Source organism: Marmota flaviventris, chromosome 1 (assembly GCF_047511675.1).
Source record: "Marmota flaviventris isolate mMarFla1 chromosome 1, mMarFla1.hap1, whole genome shotgun sequence".
Lineage (NCBI taxonomy): Eukaryota > Metazoa > Chordata > Mammalia > Rodentia > Sciuridae > Marmota > Marmota flaviventris.
Genome location: NC_092498.1, coordinates 5872783 through 5892088, shown reverse-complemented (window position 1 = coordinate 5892088; position 19306 = coordinate 5872783). Strand labels below are relative to the sequence as shown.

The following is a 19306-nucleotide window of genomic DNA, read 5'->3' as shown; positions in this document are numbered from 1 at the left end:
TTAAACACATATATTAAATTATGTAGAGACGTTAATGAACAAGGGCAAGTCCTGGCAGCAGTACAACAGGCTTTAGATGCCAGGCCAAAAACATGCTATAATTGTGATCAAACAAGACATTTTAAAAGGAGTTGCCCCATAGGAGGAGGGTTTAACAAAGCTAGATATCAAACGAATAGAATACCGGGTATTTGCCCACGATGCCGTAGAGGGAAACATTGGGCTAATGAATGCCGTTCTCAAACCACCATAGAGGGTATTCCGTTATCAAAAAACAGACAAGGACCAAGTGTTTACCCACGATATCGTGGAGAAAGGCATCGAGCTCCATTGCCAAAAAACGGACAGGGGGGCCCAATGCTCCGGGGCCCACGACCACAAATGTACGGGGCACTGGAGGAACCCAGAAACACCATGGAGGAACCCAGCAACACCATCAGGGTAGTGCCCAGGACACATTATCCATCAGATCTCTCATCAGACGAACCAGAGGGAGCGCAGGGTTGGACATCTGCGCCTCCGCCAGAGCAGTACTAACTCCAGAGATGGGAGTTCAAATCATTCCCACAGGAGTAAAAGGACCTCTTCCCCAAGGAACAGTAGGCTTATTGTTAGGACGCAGTTCTTCTACGCTAAAAGGACTTATGATAAGTCCCGGGGTAATTGATCCCGATTATGAAGGTGAAATAAAAATTATAGCTAGTTCTCCAAAGGGTATATCAGTAATTTCACCAGGAGATAGAATAGCACAGTTATTAATAATACCCAGCCTACATGATAAATTTTCCAGTAGTACTATAGAAAGAGGTTCCAGGGGATTAGGCTCCACAGGTGTAGATTGGGCTATGCTGTCTTTAAATTTAGATTCTCGCCCCATGCTCAAACTAAATATTCAAGGACATGTATTTAATGGGCTGCTGGATACAGGTGCAGACCTTAGCATCATATCTCGTCAAGAATGGCCACAACATTGGCCGCTACAACAAGCCACTCAAACGCTTCGAGGCCTAGGAGTGGCAACTAATCCCCATAGAAGTGCAATGGTATTAGATTGGAAGGATCCTGAAGGATGCGAAGGAACTATACAGCCATATGTATTGGATCATCTTCCTATAAATTTATGGGGACGAGATGTCCTAGATCAATTAGGTTTGACATTAACAAATAACATCAATCCAAATGCGCCCACTATTAGGGCTAGACAAGGTTTCAGGAAAGAAAAAAGATTAGGAGAACAAGGCATAGCAGCACCCATTCAAATAGATCAGGGAATAAATAGACATGGACTGGGTTTTCAGAAGGGGTCACTGAGGCAATAAAAATTACTTGGAAATCAGATAGACCAGTATGGGTTCCTCAGTGGCCCCTGACTAAAGAAAAGATACAAGCAGCCCATGACCTGGTCAAGCAACAATTAGCGGAGGGACATATACAACCTTCCGTATCTCCTTACAATACTCCCATTTTTGTCATTAAAAAGAAATCTGGTAAATGGAGATTATTGCAAGATTTAAGAGCCATTAATAATGAGATGGTTATTATGGGACCTGCTCAATCGGGGATTCCTCAATTGTCTGCTTTGCCAAAAACCTGGTACGTTTTAGCTATAGATATTAAAGATTGTTTTTTTTCAATTCCAATTCATCCTGAGGATAGTCCACATTTTGCATTTACTATCCCTGCACTGAATCATGAAGGTCCTGATCAGAGATATGAATGGAAAGTACTCCCTCAAGGGATGGCTAACAGCCCAACTATGTGTCAAATTTATGTTAACAAAGCAATCCAGCCACTTAGAAATCAAAATCCTAAACTACAAATATTTCACTATATGGATGATGTATTGTTAGCACACAAAGATAAAAACACATTGCTAGAATGTTATGCCACACTTACAAATTTATTAAAAGATTATAATCTAGAGATAGCAATAGATAAAGTACAATTAAATTTTCCAATTAATTATTTAGGAGTTCTATTATCCTCAACCATGGTCCGTCCACCAAAAATTCAAATACGAGTAGATCAACTCAAATCACTTAACGACTTTCAAAAGTTATTAGGAGACATAAATTGGATAAGGCCTTATCTAGGCATACCAACAGGAGAGTTGGGACCTTTATTTGATATCCTAAAAGGTCCATCAGATCCAAATTCACCCCGCATGTTAACGCCTGAAGCAAGAAAGGCATTAAAAATCATTGAAACATATATGGAAAATATGCATTTGGATAGAATTGATATAACTTTGCCTTTATTATTTATTGTAATACCAACAAAAAATATTCCTACAGGAGTATTTTGGCAAGAAGGTCCATTATTGTGGATACATTTATCTTATTCTCCTAACACTATTCTTACTAGGTATCCTGAGGCTGTAGGACAATTAATACTCAAAGGAATAAAAGCAGCAAAGGGAGTGTTTGGAATTTCTCCCAATAAAATTATTACTCCATATACTATGGATCAAATTGATGAGTTAGCTAATGAGTTAAATACTTGGGCAATAATCATGTGTAAATCTAATGTTTCATTTGATAATCACTTACCATCTAATCCTTTGTTGTCTTTTTGGTCTTCGCATCCTGTAGTTTTTCCAAAAATGACAAGAAAAACCCCTATCATGAATGCTCCAAATGTATTCACTGATGGGTCAAATAATGGTACAGCAGCAGTAGTTACCCCTGATCAAACTTTTACATTTTTAGTACCCAAACAATCAGCTCAAAAGGTAGAGCTTAATGCAGTTTTACAAGCTTTTGTGATGTTTAAAGATTCTGTATTTAATTTATTCTCTGATAGTCAGTATGTAGTTAATGCTATAGTATCCCTTGAAGATGCTGGCAGGATTTCCCCTTCCTCTACTGTTTTCTCTTTGTTTTCTGCTATACAAAGTCTAATCTGGGACAGAAAAGATCCATTCTTTATAGGACATATCAGAGCACATACAGGATTGCCTGGAGCCCTTAGTTTGGGCAACGATTTAGCAGATAAAACTACACATGACATACATATTTTCTCTACACTAGAAGAAGCTACACATTTTCATAAAAGGTTCCATGTCAATGCTAATACTTTACAAAAGCGTTTTAAAATAACTAAGGAACAAGCTAGACAAATAATAAAACAATGTCAAAATTGTGTGACCTTTTTACCACAAGTTAATCTTGGAGTCAATCCTAGAGGACTGATACCTAACCATATTTGGCAGATGGACGTCACACACTTGCCACAATTTGGAAAATTAAAATATTTGCATGTTACAGTTGATACTTCTTCCGGATTTTTGATGGGCTCCCTTCATTCCGGAGAAAAAACTAAAGATGTTATAGCTCATTGCTTACAAAATTTTGCCACTGTGGGCGTTCCAAAACAGTTAAAAACAGATAATGGTCCTGGTTATACTTCTACCTCTTTTAAACAATTTTGCTCATCATTTGGCATTACTCATATAACAGGAATTCCATACAATCCACAAGGACAAGGCATAGTTGAAAGAGCTCATCAAACTATTAAAATGTACTTACTAAAGCAAAAAGAGGGAATTGGAAAGGGGTATATGTCACCAAAAGATAAACTTAAAATAACCCTTTTTACTCTAAACTTTTTAAATTTGGATTCCTCAGGGCTTAGTGCTGCGGAAAGGCATATGTGTCCAAAAAATGTACATAAGCCTAAGGTACTTTGGAAGGATATTCTAACAGGACAATGGAAAGGTCCTGACCCAGTGATTGTCTGGAGTCGGGGTTCTGTTTGTGTTTTTCCACAGGGAGAACAGCAGCCGATTTGGATTCCAGAGAGATTAACTAAAACAATTTCTACAGGCCAAAAGGAAGATGATTTGACTCAAATCCATAACAGCTGATATCCAGAACTCCAGTTTGGCTATTCTTACATCTGCGACAGTGATTAACCAGGATGCTTTTTTCAATATTTATTTTATTATTTGCCTTTTCCCACATCATAAAGTTCTATTTTATTTTTGAGCTCATACAGACCTAGGTTAATGTTTTTCTGATCAGTTTTATTTTTTGACTGTGGAGTTTTTAAGCATTGCAATGGAGATTTCACCTAGGTAAAGCTTCAAGGCCTTTACTATTGTCTTAAGTGTTGTATGTTATGTGTGCACACTTCTGTTTTGTGTTGTATGTCTGTATGTGCGTATGTCCATATATCATATATGAGGAGCGCTCATGAATAAATGGATCCGAATTTTTTTATTCACGTGATTTTAATGGTTTAATTTAGATTGGGTATACAGCTGTTGAAAATTGTTTTAATATGTGAACAAATAGGAGGTTAACAGATCTGTTTGTTTACTTTCACCTTTCCTTCTCATTATATTTAATAATTCTGTTCAGGATAATGTAAATTGTTCAAAAAATTGTTTTCTTAGTGCCTGTTGGAATGTTACATAATTTTTTTCTTAGCATCATTGCCAGAACTCCTATCTTCATCCCAGTGCCGGTGAAGACAAAGATAAAACCAAACTACAGCTTCTTCGATAGTTATCACAACAAACTGTAAAAACTGATGCATCAATGAATAATAACTCCACAAGTAATGCTCAATCAAGGAGTCGATTTACTTTGGGAGGAAATGGACATATTGACAGATTCCTCTGCTTTGAATTGCTTGCAGACCTTGCCTGGACTATGTATCACTTGCATGCATTGTGAACTATCTGTTGGTACAGTGAATTGTGGTAGTGCTGGAGTATTTTTGTTGATGGTGTCACCGGTGGTACAATTTTTCAAAGGAGCCCTCAATTGGCTTAGTGTCATGGCATTTTGCATCCTCCTCCCTTCTGCTAGTAATGGTCTAAAATTTGGGGGCCAATGGCTTATACTGGACCGGTAGTCAGTGACGGGTATGATCCAATTGCAGTGGTATCAACCTAAGACAGGAGGCTGACGCCTAAAGGTCAGTTTTCCGATGACGGGTAAGAACCATATGTTGAATTGGACAACCTACCAGGCACGGTCCTTAAGCCACATTAACCTCACTCCCCCACTGGCACCAAGGCCAAATTTGGGGGCCAACAGAGGTGAGGCAAAGAACCTCACCCCCCCACTGGTGCATAGACCTATCCACAAGTATGGCTGTATGCTGGACCGGTAGTCAGTGACGGGTATGATCCAATTGCAGTGGTACCAACCTAAGACAGGAGGCTGACGCCTAGAGGTCAGTTCATCCGATGACGGGTAAGGACCATATGTTGAATTGGACTGCCTAACAGGCACGGTCCCTAAGCCACATTGCTTGTTGTTTAATTAAACAAAAAGGGGGAGATGCTGAGAGCCACGGCTGAGTCTGTATGGCCCCTGGCATTTTGCCAACAGTATTGATTGACAGGCGCCTCTGCCTGTCCGCCTCTGCCGCAACTTTTGAGTTCTCGCACTATTTTGGAGTTCTCGTGGGGATTTCCGGGGATTCCCCGAGAGTTCCCATTGGTTGGGGAAGTGCAGGAGGAGGGATTTCCGGGAGATATAGTTCCGGCTGGGGGTTGCTGGACAAGCCTCGTGGCGCGTTTGGGAGGATTTCCCCGGGAGCTGTGTGAAGTGTTTTTCTGCGTTTTAAAAATAAAGTTTGTTCCTGCTTCAGTGGCTCGTGATTTGTGCCCAGCCAGACTGCGGCAGGAGACAAACTACATCCAAACCACAGCAGAGTCTCACTGGGGCCAACACACCACTGAATGTTAAGCCAGGTCCCAACTCTGGAGATGCTAAAATGTGTACCTAAAATTCTATGAAATAAGTCAACATGTTACATATGGGCCAGCTAGACAGGAAAAAAAATTAACTAGATTTTTTCATAAAATTATAATTACTAAAAGTCAAGAGTCAACCTATGTCTTGCTGGAGACCAGCCTACAAACTCAGAGGGGAATGGAAGGGTAGCCTTCCAATGCTACCTGTCACTTTGATATCCTTACCACCAGGGGTCAGTACCCCCCACACCAGAGTTGGTGAACTTGCAGGCTGACTCAGTTGGGCCTCAGGGAGGAGCACTCTGGAAAGCTGTGACAGGGATCATTCTGTATCCTGCCCCTATGCCTCCCCCAGAAAAGCTGCTCTTCTCCCTGGAACAAGGCAAAGCCGTTTCTCAATCTTTTCTTCATTATGCTCCCTGAGCGCTTCATACATTTCCCCTTCACCTGTCCTACTCCATGAAATTTTAATTCCACACCCACACTGTGTCTGCTCCAGCACTGGAGACCCCTGATGTGTCTAAGGTGTCTTGTTTCCACTAAGAAATACCCTTTGCTTACTCCAGGCTACCATCCTCCCAGGTGGGGATGAATGAGTTAGGAATGAACCATTTTTTTGTTGTTGTTGTTTGTTCCTTTATATAGATGGCTGCTGTTTGTTCTAGGGACCTATTTTCAAGTTAGAAGAAAGAGATTACAAAGTGCCAGCCCCTTGTTTTGAGGAGAAAACTCATGATAACAATAATAATAAAACAAATCCTCAAGAGACTTTATGGGTTGTCCAAGGAAATAGGATCACTTTACTACACAGCTGGGCCTAAACTCCAAGATTCCTGACTGGAAAATACTACTTTGCCTCCTGCACAAAGTGGCTCCTATTCTTCCTATTTGTGAACATTGTGGACAAGTTGGCCAACCTTGCTATGCAGCAAGTGAGTGTGGTGATGAGGCCTGAGAAGATTCTACTTTGTACAATGCTCTGCAGGATACGAATGGTGAGGATAGAATGAGAGGATGGGGGGAAGTCAGTGGCAGATGATGAGGGAGGTGAAGGCCAGTGGGCAAGAAACCCTTGGCTATGGAGCTATTAAAACCAGGGCAGCCAGCTACCATACACCTGAAAGGACCACAGCTCCTCCGACAGCCAGATGTCAGGAGGGAAGCCAGGAGCAGACACAAGAGTCCAGAGAAGGCTGTGGAATTTGAGAAGAGAGCTGGAGTAGGCTTATGAATCAGGAATCAAATGTCTGGATGATGCTCCACTTCCAAAGCCCACATGGGCTGTGACCAGTGCTTGCAAAGTGCTTTGTGTTTGGTCCTGGCCAGTACATAAGTTTACTACAGTTAATATTGAGAAGCACAGACAAGATGTGACTAGTATCATAAATTAAAAAACTCAAAAAAGCAGACCCATAATGCGACTGCCATGGACAAGACATTGTCTTCATCACCTTTCAGATACAAAATTATCTAATCCTTCCAACGTCCCACAAGGCCATCAGGGGACCCCAGAAATACTGCTGAGCACCTGCTGCATGCCAGCCCAAACAGCAGGCACTGGGAGGGCAGACGAGAGGGAGGGGTAGATGGTATTTGGGAAGGGGGGGGCCTCCGAGAGAAGGTATGATCTTGGTTGAGCCTTGAAGCCCTGGTAAGATTGACATGCAGAAAGGGTGACACCCTATGGTCCAGACAGCGAGGGGCACATGGAGCAGGGCTCTGGCACACTATGCCTGAGGGCCAAATCTGGCCCTCTGTGGTAAATAAAGTTCTACTTGGAACACAGCCCTGCGCACTGTGTTCAGCCTTGGCCTGCTTTCTGCCTTCTAGCTGCAAGGGCAAGCTAAGAAGTTATGACAGAGATGGAGACCACATCACCCACAAGGCTCAAATATTCACTCTCAGGCCCTTTTCGGAACCACAGAAAACTGGACCTAGAGCCTTGGCCCTCAAAGAGAAATCTGTAACCAGTCCCAGCGGTATCATCTGGGACTTGGCAGAAATGCAGAGTCTCGGGTCCCATCCAGACCTGGAGAACTGGGATTTATTTTTTTAAAAAGAAAATCTCTTGACAATTCTTCATAGAAAAGAAACTGAGAAAGTCCGTGCTTGACCCATGTACAGATGCAAAGTGGTGAAGATTTACTGAATAGAAGAGAGAGCATCAAAACCATACTCTACAAATGTCCCTCCTTCTCATAATAGTGTGATGGTCAGAGAGCTGACAGGGGATGGGGGTGGCTCATGTCAGAACCCAGGCAAAAGATAGCTTAAACTATGTGGGCAGCCCCACTATGCTCCAGCCTTTTCTTTCTTTCCAACTTCACTAGTGCCTCCAAAAGTGCTTCTAATAACTAGAATATGAGTTATAACATTTTAGGAAGTGGAAAAATACTTGGTAACAAGACTATTAGTAGTCATGTGCTTCCATGTATAACAAATGTATCCGAGTCAAAGTCATGCCTACAGAAGTCAATGCATAAATTAAGATATTAACCAGATAACAAGGAAGTGCACAGATGAACCAAGGAGCTATTCAACAGCTACCTACTGTGCAGGCTGCTAACACATCCTTTGTCTTAAGCTGCGGATACAGCTCAGTGGTAGAGCGAATGCCTAGTATACACGAGGCCCTGGGTTCCATCCCCAGCACTATTCAACAACAAAAAAGAGGTAATGTCTTACTGTTAGAACTTCTCTTTCCCTCAAATGTGTGACTGTGCTTGATATTCAGTTTTTTGAAATATGGATGAATAAGCAAATTTGAAGTTTCAAAGAAACAAAGCAGCGTTCTGAAGTACCACGCCAACACCATTCTCTCCTCCAGCTCGGCCGACAGCTTCCAAGTAATTGTTTAATATTCTGCCTCCTTAAAAATCTAGAAAAGTTTGACAGAGTTATTTGTGGGATTCAGCATGCTTTAAAGTAATGACGACAATTTAGATAAAAATAGATGGGTGAAAAGGGGACATTCCCCTTCTTAGATGCTTAGATTTAATACTTTACATTAATTATACTAGCAGAAACAATGCAAAGAAGATTTTGAGACAGGAAACATAATTCAATGAATAAATCTCAAGGAATTTGAGATCTCCCCCCCCACACACACCAAATCCGTCTTGAGAAGATTCATTAATAATAGCCTTAAAAAGTCTTAGGATGTTGGTACAGTGGTTAATGTCGCTTAATCAATAATAGTAAATAATATCTACAAAGTGCTTACTATGAGTTTACACTGTACTAAATACCATGATACAGATGGTCTCATTTAGTCCTCAAAACACCCTGACAAGAGCCCCATTTTATAAATGAGGAAACTAAGGCATAGAGATGTTAGGTAACTTGTCCAAGGTCACATAGTCAAATAAGAGGGGGAGGTGAGACTCTAAGTAGGGCCTGGGTTCTTAAACATATTAAGATTCCTCTCTAACAGAGACTGCTCTCCAGGATCCTCCTGCCTCCATGTTAATCTGCAAACACTTTAAATGCAATAGACTCTCATTGTTACTAATATCAGAGACAAAGAAAATCTCTAAGATTTTGACAGTCTTAATGGAAGAGCACACCATATCACCCTGTGGACACTGGCCAAAATGTGCCCTGCAATACAATAACAGGGAAGAAAAGTGAGATGCAATCGCACTGACACTAGCTTATCTTTCAGTAGAATGAAATACAAATTAAGTCCAGTAAAATTCCGAGACATATTATTTGTTAATAAACATGGAGGAGGACTTTCAATGAAAATTACTATGGACGCATTATCTTCTGGCCAACATGTTTGTGAGATGCTGCAGTGAATCCACAACAGGCACCGGCCTAATCCTACCGGGTTAGTACTCCCGAGTTGGCCGTGCATGCTTATTTAAGTAATTGCCTGACTAAATGAACAGGGGTATTAAAGTAAAGTTGGCACAAGGGACAGCATCCACATGGCACATTCTTTGTTTCCGGGGCTTTATGCTACCAATGCTCCTGGAAAAAAGAGAAGTCACTAAATAAATAACAGAAATACACGAGGTAGCGTGAAGGCCTTTAAAAATCTTCGAATTGACAAGCATCTTATGTAAAGTTCCTTTTCAACTTTGGGCTCATCGGATCCCATTTTAAATATTAATTTTGCCAACGAACAAGTTCATCCCGTCAAACGTTAACAGTCTCAAAATAAGATCCAGGTTATTTACCTGTAAGAAGAGACAAGAAGAAAATAGGGCAGGAAGAAGAAAAGCCGGGTGAGGGGAGCGGCGACAGAATGACAGGGAGAGCGAGGGTCGCCCGAGCTCGAGCCCGCGGCGCCCGGGTCCTCCCATTCAACTTTCCCGTCGAGCAGAAGCCGGACACGCCCTGCGGGGAGGAGGGCGCTGGCGGGTCCCGGGCCGGCCCACGCCCCACGCCGGGGCCCCGCGCCGGGGACGTGCAGGCGGCCGGGCTGCATGACACCTTGCTCGCGCCCGGCCGCGCGGAGGACAAAAGGGCCGCCCCAGGGCGCCGGCGGCCGCTCCCGCGGAGCCGGGCTGCGACCCCCGCGGCGCGGGCCGCCCGGCCGCCCACGACCCGCCGCTCCGGGGCGGCGGCGGGCGCGGGGCCGAGGCCCGGGGCCGCGGGGCGGCGGCGGGCGCGCACTCACCTTCTTCCTCGAACTCCAGCTTCTCCAGCATGCCGGCTTCCTCGGGTCCCGGGGCCGCCGCCAGCGCCGCCTGAGGGGGAGGAGGAGGACAGCGATCAGCATGGGCCGCGGCGCTCGTCCCCGGCCGGCGGGCTCGCGGCCGGCCGAGCGCTCGGGCCTCGCTCCGCCGCGCCGGGGGCGGGGCCTGCGGGCCGGGGCGGGGCGGGCGCGGGCCCCCGCCCGAGGCGCAGGTGGGCCGCCCCGCGCGGCGCCGCTCCCCCCCGCCGTTGGTACGGCCCGCGGGAGGACGCGTGGGAAGGGGAGCCGAGCCGCGCCGAGCGGGCGTGCCCTGCGCATTCCGCGGGAGGGGCCGCGCCGCCCCCCCGCCCCGCGCCGCCCCACGCGCCCCCGCCCCCGTCCCCGCGGCCCGCGCGGGGCAGGTGAAACCTGCGCAGGTGTGGACCCGCCGGCCCGGGGCGGGGCGACGGCGGGACCCGCGGGCCTGGCGGCGGGACCGCGGGAAGGGATGGGGCCGCTCGCCGCGGCGCCGTTTCTGGCTTTCCTTTTCGTCTTTGAAATTCTGGATGTAACTGCCTGTCCCCGGCCCCCTTAAAAGGAAACTGTTCCCTGGTTACACAGATTGTAGATGCACTTTGCTGCGGTCGGGTTTTTTTTTTTTTTTTTTGCCCCCTGGACCAGGAACTCTTAATTTGCTTCCTCCCTTCACACCCATTCTCTTCTGTCTGGGGGAGCTGCTGCCAGAAGTTCACACAATCTAAATCTGGCCCTGGCCACTTCTGGGTCTGGGTATCTGAGCCTCTCCTATCGCCAGCTCAGGTTGGCAGGTGGCGGGGCTGGCAGCTGCCTGCCGCCTGGAGGAGCAGCACAGGCCGCGGAGGGGCCTGAGCTTCTGCCTAACAGCCCGCGTCTGTCTGCTCCGTGGACCGGGGCCTTAGCCCGCTGCAGAACGCCAGGGCCCTGCTAAGGATGTCGGCCCGTCTGCACTTGATTAGGACCGCAAATAACCCTAACCTCTGGAAAGGAACTTGTCCTGTCATTCTTGCAAGCCTAGCCCGAAGCAGGAAGTACTGACACCTCTTTGCCCTTTCTTGTTTTGTTACCTCAGTTGGGCCAATCCTTAACCTTAAACTTCCCCTTTAAAACAATGTTTTTAAAGGAGGGGCGGGGGCGATAGAACTGATTTTGTAAGACGATGTGTGGTAAGAATGTACAGTTTATGTCGTGTTTCACCGAAAGACTGAATGCTTTCCAGAGCAAGGCAAGGATGTCTGCTGGCACGAATCTTATTCAACCTAGTGCTGAAAGCTCTACACTGCAATAACACAAGAAAAGGAAATAAAAGGCATACAGATTGGAAAGAAAGAAAGAAAACCATGCAAATAACATTGTCATCTACATAGAAAATCCCAAGAAATCTTAAAAACAAACAAACAACAACAACAAAAACCCAGAACTAGTGAGTTCAGCAAGGTCATAGGATACTACTAGGTCAAAGGCATGAAAATAATTTACATTTCTGTATACTAACTGAACTTGTGGAGGCTGATACAAAAATACTATTTGCAATCTCTGCAAAGAAAATTAATAATTAGATGTGGATTTAAGGAACTCCATGTATAAGGTCTGCATACTTAAAAGTATAAAGTGGACATGAAATGCAAGGTCTAATCAATGGAGAGTCATCCCAATACCATGAATTGGAGTACTGGAAGACCTACCATAAATATGCCAGTTATCTTTTGGTTTAATTCAATTCCTTTCAAAATCCCAAGAAGGTTTTTTGATAGACACAGACAAGCTTATTCTAAAATTTATGTGGAAGGGCACAAGTTCTAGAATACCTAAAAGAACCTTGAAAAATTAGAACAAAGTGGGAGGAGTCACTCTATCCAATATGAAAGCTTACTGTACAGCTGTAATAATCCAGACTGTGTGACGCTGGCAAAGGGATAGATACAATATCAACGGAGACCACGGGGAGGGACCTGGGCAAATGTTCCAAGGCAACTTTTAGTGAAGGTGCAAAAGTAATGGTGTGGGGGCAACTAGACATCAAAAGACAAAAGAGTAAACCTCAGCGTAGGCCTCATACCTTTACAAAATTAGCTCCAACTGGCTCATGGACTTAAGTTATAAAACTGTGAAACTTTTAGGAAGAAGATATAGAAAATTGTTGGGGCCTAAAATAGGGCAAAGCATTAGACTTTGACTTGACACCAAAACACACTTTCCATAAAAGGGGAAAAAAACCTAATAAATTCAATCTCACTAAAATCAAGAACTTCAGCTCTCGATTAAAAACAAAAACAAGACAATCCAGTTAGGACATGGGCAAAAGACAAAGAGAGGGGCTGGGATTGTGGTTCAGTGGTAGAGCGCTCGCCTAGCATGGGTGGGACCCGGGTTCGATCCTCAGCACCACATAAAAATAAAGGCATTGTGTTGTGTCCAACTACACCTAGAAAATAAATATATATTTAAAAAAGACATAAAGAGACATTTACCAAAAAAGATATACAGGTGGTAAATAAGCACATAAGATGTTCAGTACCATTAGCTGTCAGAGAAATGCAGATTAAAACCACCATGAGATATCACTATACACCCATTACAGTGGCTAAAACAAAAATGGTAATGGTCCTGAATGCTGGTAAGGATGCAGAGAAACAGAATCCCTATTGCTAGTGGAATAAAAAACAGAACTGACACTCTGGAAACAGTTTCTTATTAAAACAACAACAACAACAACAAAAACCAGTTTCTTATAAAACCAAACATGCAACTACCAAATGACACATGGCATTTATCCCAGGAAATAAAAACTTATGTTTACACAAAAAGCTATACATGACTGGTTCATAGCAGCTTCGTTTGTAATAGCCCCAGCTGGACATAACAGATGCCATTCAAGGGGAAGTGGTTAAAAATGGACTTGCATCTATGCCATGGAATATTACTCAGCAATTAAAAGAATGAACTATTGATACATACAGAAACTTGGATAGAGCTCCATGGAATTATGCTGAGTCAAAAAAGCCAATCTCAAAGGGCACACACCATAGATTCCACTTACATTATACTGTTTGTGTTTGTTTGTTGTTGTTTTGTTTTCATTTGTTGTTTATCTTTGCAGAAATGGGAAATGATCCCAAGGCCTTGTGCAAGCAAGGCAAGTGCTCTACCACTGAGTCAAGTCTCCCACTTTACACTCTGAAATGACAAAATTATAGAAATGGAGCCCTAATCAGTGGATGCCAAGGGTCAGGGGTCTGGGGTGGACAGAGATGCCTGTGGCTACACAGTGGCAACATGAGGGACCCTTGTGGTGATGAGCTTGTTCTGCAGCCTGACTGTATCAATGTCGATGTGCTATTTGTCACATCATACTATATTTTCCCCCATGAGCCAATTTAACTACATGGAAAAAACGAAAATTTGGATTTTAAAACACCTATTTATCGGAAAAACAACTCACACTTGAAGTATACAGTTCAGTACTTTTCAGTATATTTTGAGTTGAACTAAATATACAGAATTTTTATTATCCCAAAGAGAAAACTGGCACCCAGTATCAGCCACTTCTCATTACCAGCTCCATCCCTACTCCCCTCTGCAGGCAAGTGCTAATCTACTTTCTGTCTCTTTAATTTCCCCATTATGGACATTTCATACATGTAGAATCATATAATACAAAAATGTTTCAGGGTTCATCCACGTTGTAATGTGTATCAGCTCTTCCTTTGATTTCTGAATGACCTTTCACCGTGTGAACAGGCCACATTTTGTTTATCCATTCATCAGTTAATGAGTGGTCAGGTGGTTTCCACTTTTTAGCTATCATGAATAATGCTACTATGAACATCCCTGTACTAAGTGTTTGTGTGGATGTGATTTCATCACTCTTGGTACAGCCCCAGGAGTGGAATTGTTGGGTCTTATTGCATTGGTAACTCTCTGTTTCACATTTTAAGTAACTTCCAAACTGTTTTCTGAGGTGGCAGCACCATTTTACATTTTTGCCAGCCACATATGAGGAGTCTTGTTTTTCCTGTACTGAATTGTTTTACAAGGTGTTACCATTGGGGGGAACTCAGTAAAGACACACAGGATCCCTCTGTATTATATTTCACAGTTGTGTGCAAGTATACAATTATCTCAATTATACTCTTTTATCACAGAATAAAAAGATTTTTAAAAGTTTATGTGGTCAATCATCCTAATTTAAAAGTTTACATTTTTGTTCCTTGCAGTAATTTTAGTACAATTTTTTTTTTTTAAGTCCCCAGCTGGAGTTGACCAATTAGGAGCACTCTGGACTTCACCTGTCATCCTGATGAGCTGTTTTTAGAGAGGCAGAAATGGGCGGTAAATAGGAGGGTGTGCTCCCTTCAAAAGTGGTCCTCAGCTAAGAAGACCTACGCTAGAAGCTGAAGAATATAGATTGGGTGTTTTATGCTGCTTTGCTTGACAATGGGTATGCGAGCTGCCTGATACAAATGTTTCCAGGTCAGATGCTGGTGGCGCTGAATTTATTTCCACAGGTCTTCACTTAGCAAGGCATCTTACATTTTCCTCCTTGGACAGGAAGTCACAGAACACTAGGGAAAGACGGATAGAACAGTTTTCTATGACATACTCTGTTGACTTCAGGAACTTGAGGGCTTTCGAGGCTTTTTAGGCATGTACATAAATGTTCTCAGGGTCCCAAGAGCGGGAGTTGTTGGCACAAATGATTTAAAGTTGGTGGTCGTCGGTTGCCCTTTTATGGTGATGTTTTCTTAAAGTCCTAACCGGCTTGTGCCAGACTTAATTTTAGCTATTCCTGGCAGGCGGGGGGAAAACCAGAGGATGGGAAGGGCTGGGCAGTGCCCGCAGGCGGAGAGGGGTTTGTGTTCATGATGGCAGCTCATCTCTCAATCCTTGGAGCCACGCACAGTTGATACAGCAACACCTGACAAAAGCCTCCCTCCCCCAGATCTGGGCCAGTTTCCCCAGTGACAAGTGGATGGCCCTACCACACAGAGACGCACAGGGTCACCCTAGCTGGGCCTGGAGCAGGGTCACCTTAGGGGAGGGAACTTTCCACCTGTGTGCCACTGGCCTCTGCAGCCAGTCTGGGGTTCCATCCGTGGAAGTGAAATGCTCTGAGTCGGACTTCACAGAAAGCATGTCTGCAGAAGATAGAGCCTTTAAAATACGGCATTTTAGTTGGTGAAAAACACTAAATTATTAAGGGTTGTCTTACATAATTGTGCCTGGGTACAGCAAAATACAGTGTTTTGAATGATGAGTGGAAGTGAAAACTTCAGCCTGAAAGCTTAATCATTAAATGCCTGCCCAAAAAGCACTCCTTAATGCACCGAGGTCGGATGTGAGTCTGCTCTGCCTTAAAAAAAAAAAAAAAGAAAAATCTGAAATAGCTACTGTAAGAAATAAATCATCCTTAGGACTGGATAGTAGCTCCTGAATAATTTAGTGCCCAGAACCGAAGCCTGCCACCTCTCTTGAGTGCCACTGTGCACTGACTGCCAGGGCGTCCTCCCTGAGGTCAAGTATGACAGGAAGCCCTGGTGCCTGGATGGAGCTTCAGGAGCATTCTGGGCTCTCTCCCATGGTGTTCTCGGGACAGCTGAGGGGCACTGCCATGCTGCAGCTCCCATCTCAGTGCCACTCCAGCCATCTAAAACTCCCCCGAGTCCTCTCATTTTGTCATCCTAGTCCATTCTTAGTCCATTCTTAGTCTCCACCCACTACAGCTCCTACCTAGCTGGGCTTCCAGCCCTCGGTGGCCTTCGTCCCTCCAGCTCCCCCTTCCCGGTCCATTGCTCTCACTAACTCCCTCATCTAGACTCATTCAGCAACTCTCAGGAACGTTGAGGGGCTTTGGGGAACTGCTCAGCTCCCAGCAGAGGTCTGGTCACTTTATTTCAGCACCTTTGCTTGCTGATTGCCGCTGTGGACCTTACACTTGATAACTGCGTCCTCGCTGCTGGTAGGTTTGGGATCTAACTGCCCCACCTCCATCCCTTGGCTGGGTCCCACCCATTCCTTTTAGGATTTAGGTCGGTCTTCACCAGGAAGCCTTTTCTGTTTTATCTCCCTCCCCTTCCCTCTCCTCCGCTTCCCTCCTTGACCTCCTGTCACAACTTGTCTGGCCAATTGCTTCTCTTAACCCACACACTTCTATACGGCACTAAACACTCTAGGTTGAGATTTATTACTTTTCTGTTTCCTCTAAATCCTATAAGCTCCTTGAAGAAGGAGAATGATTCTTCCACCTTCTTTGAATGGCTTGAGTCTGACACACAGTAGGCCTTCACATGCATTTGAGTGAAGTGTTCATCATTAGCAAATGGATCAGAGCTTGGCGGGTAAACAGCTGATTTTTAATGCCATAATGGTTTTAGCAGTTATTTTATCCAATTTACCCAAGCTTCCCTTGGACCCCTTTCCCATTTAGAAATGATTGGAGTCACTTTCCCTTGAGTGTCAGAATTGACATTTTGAAAGAAAAAAGTGACTGTGCTGAGAAATAATGGCAGCAAACATTTTTCTTTTACAGACTGTGTGGGAGGACTGGGGTCCTGACACCCTTCACATCCTGGTTGGCTGTTGGCTGAGACCTGAACCTGCTCCTACCCCCACCAAACAACTTTAGATTTTGTTAAGTGAAAGCAATCGGTTTTAAAAAGTGATGCGGGCTGGGAACGTGGCTCAGTGGCAGAGCACCTGCCCGGCACACACAGGCCCTGGGTTTGATTCCCAGCACCACAAAAAAAAAAGAAGAAAAAAAAAGTGATACAGAAATTTTGATAAAAAGTGAAGGCCTGACATATTCAACAGCACAACTATTCATTCTTCTGATTGAGTTTAACCAACATGTTTGGGGAAAATGTTCCATTCATTTCAGTACTTTCCCAAATAACAACCTCAGATGCAATAAAGTAGTTCTTCTCCAACACTTACTTACGATTTCCTTTAAAGAGCATTTATCTTAGAGAATATTTTCAGGGAGAGGGACAAACAATTTCTATAGTTCTAGTCAGCTGAAAACCTGATTCAAAGGAATGTTATTAAAAAAAAATAAGATGGGGCTGAGACACAGCTCAGCTGGTGAGTGCTTGCGTCACATGCACAAGGCTCTGGTTCAATCCCCAGCACCCCCCCTCCAAAAAAAAAAAAAAGCCTGAAGAAAACTGATTAACCTGAAAAGTCCTTTTTTACATAGATACTTTCTGTTAGATTATCTGCTAACTTCCAGAAAGGTAGACACAGTTAAGCTTTTGAAGACAGCCATTGTGGAAATACTTATTGAATATCTGCTATGTACCAGGCACCAGGGTGGTTGGTTAATAAAATGTCTGTTGAGAGAACACGCTCTGGCATGACCAGAAACTGGTATAGAAGACTTGGCACCGGAACGCACACACCCCTGGGTTCAGCAAGATCAGCTTGCTGCTCTTCAAATCCCAGTCCTGAGAAACTCTCTACTCAGGGTCTGAAATGGGTATGTCCCTCATCTTTCACCAGCAAATCCCAATTTGACTTTGTGTTTTGTTGATCAAAATTTTAACTGTGTGTTGGACTTGACTTTCTGGGAGCTAAACACTTACATTCTTTGGGGCTGACAACTCTTACTATGGTCTCATACTACTTCGCAAATAAAAAAGTTAAGTATAGCTTATCAAGTTCAATTAACCTTTGACTCTTAATGCATCCAAGTCGAAAGCTTTGAAATGTGTCGTGTTTATATTATAAAGCAATGCACAGAGCAATTTAATTTTACAAGAATCTCTCTCTCCACTATTCTCTCCCCCTACAACTGGCTCATTCATTAACCTTTCCCAGGACAGACCACTGATAATAGTCTGTTTTTAATTACTTCATTTAGGGAAACTCTGACCTTAAACTGGTGAAAAGTTACAAAAAGTTGACTACTGCAACTTCTGCTCTGTTCTGTCCCACAGACAGTGGATATTCAAGCTGAAAGGAGAGGGATCTAATGATGCCTCCACTGTGTTGTGTGTGCTCCAGGACCTCTCTGATCTTTACTTAGAATCCACAGTGTTACCTGAGCTGGGGATGTGGCTCAAGCGGTAGCGCGCTCGCCTGGCATGCGTGCGGCCCGGGTTCGATCCTCAGCACCACATACAAACAAAGATGTTGTGTCCGCCGAAAACTAAAAAATAAATATTAAAATTCTCTCTCTCTCTTTAAAAAAAAAAAAATCCACAGTGTTACCTAGCTACTTAGAGTGGGGCAGGGGACACAGAGCTAGCTAATGCAGACATAGCACCTGCATCCCTCAAAAATGCACATTTAAAAATTAAAAAAAATATATATTTTCTTTAGTTATAGATGGACACAATAATTTTGTTTTAGTTATTTATTTTATGTGGTACTGAAAATCGAACCCAGTGCCTCATACGTGCTAGGCAAGCACTCTACCACTGAGCCACAACCCCCAGTCCTAAAAATGTACAATTTTTAAGAACAGCTTTTAGTTGTTAGTCTCTTTTTCATCGTGGTATAATTTACCTGTGGTCAACCCGTTCATTTCATGGAAGTATTAACATGAAATCATCACTAAAATCAAGACATGAAACACCTGGAGCACCCCCAAAATTTCCTTGAGCCTGTTTCTGATTCCTCCTTTATTCCTCTCAAGGTCCCAGGAAATTGTGATCTACATTTAGTCAATATGTCACTATATGCCGCAGTCTGGCTGGGCACAAATCACAAGCCACTCAAGCAGGAACAAACCTTATTTTTGAACTCATGCAAACGCCACCCACGGGGCCCTCTCAGGAACACTGACCGGAACTCCCTCCCCCGGAACTTCACCAACCAACCGGAACTCTCCAGGAATCCCCACGACAGCTCAACCGGAACTCAAGGAGGGGGGGGGGGGAACTCCGGGAGAACTCAAAAGTAGCGGGCTCCGGACAGCAGGGGTCTAATATACAACT

At 44.0% G+C, this 19306-nt stretch overlaps 1 protein-coding gene across 3 annotated transcripts in view; it reads right to left on the bottom strand.

Moving 5' to 3' along the window:
* The window catches only part of Prkag2 (protein kinase AMP-activated non-catalytic subunit gamma 2), a 271108-nt gene that overhangs the window by 51975 nt on the left and 199827 nt on the right, over positions 1 to 19306 (bottom strand). For all 3 annotated transcript variants that reach the window (XM_071610760.1, XM_071610761.1, XM_071610763.1), the window contains one exon: positions 10338 to 10407. In XM_071610760.1, the coding sequence (XP_071466861.1) occupies positions 10338 to 10407 (70 nt within the window). The remainder of the gene's footprint in view (positions 1 to 10337; positions 10408 to 19306) is intronic.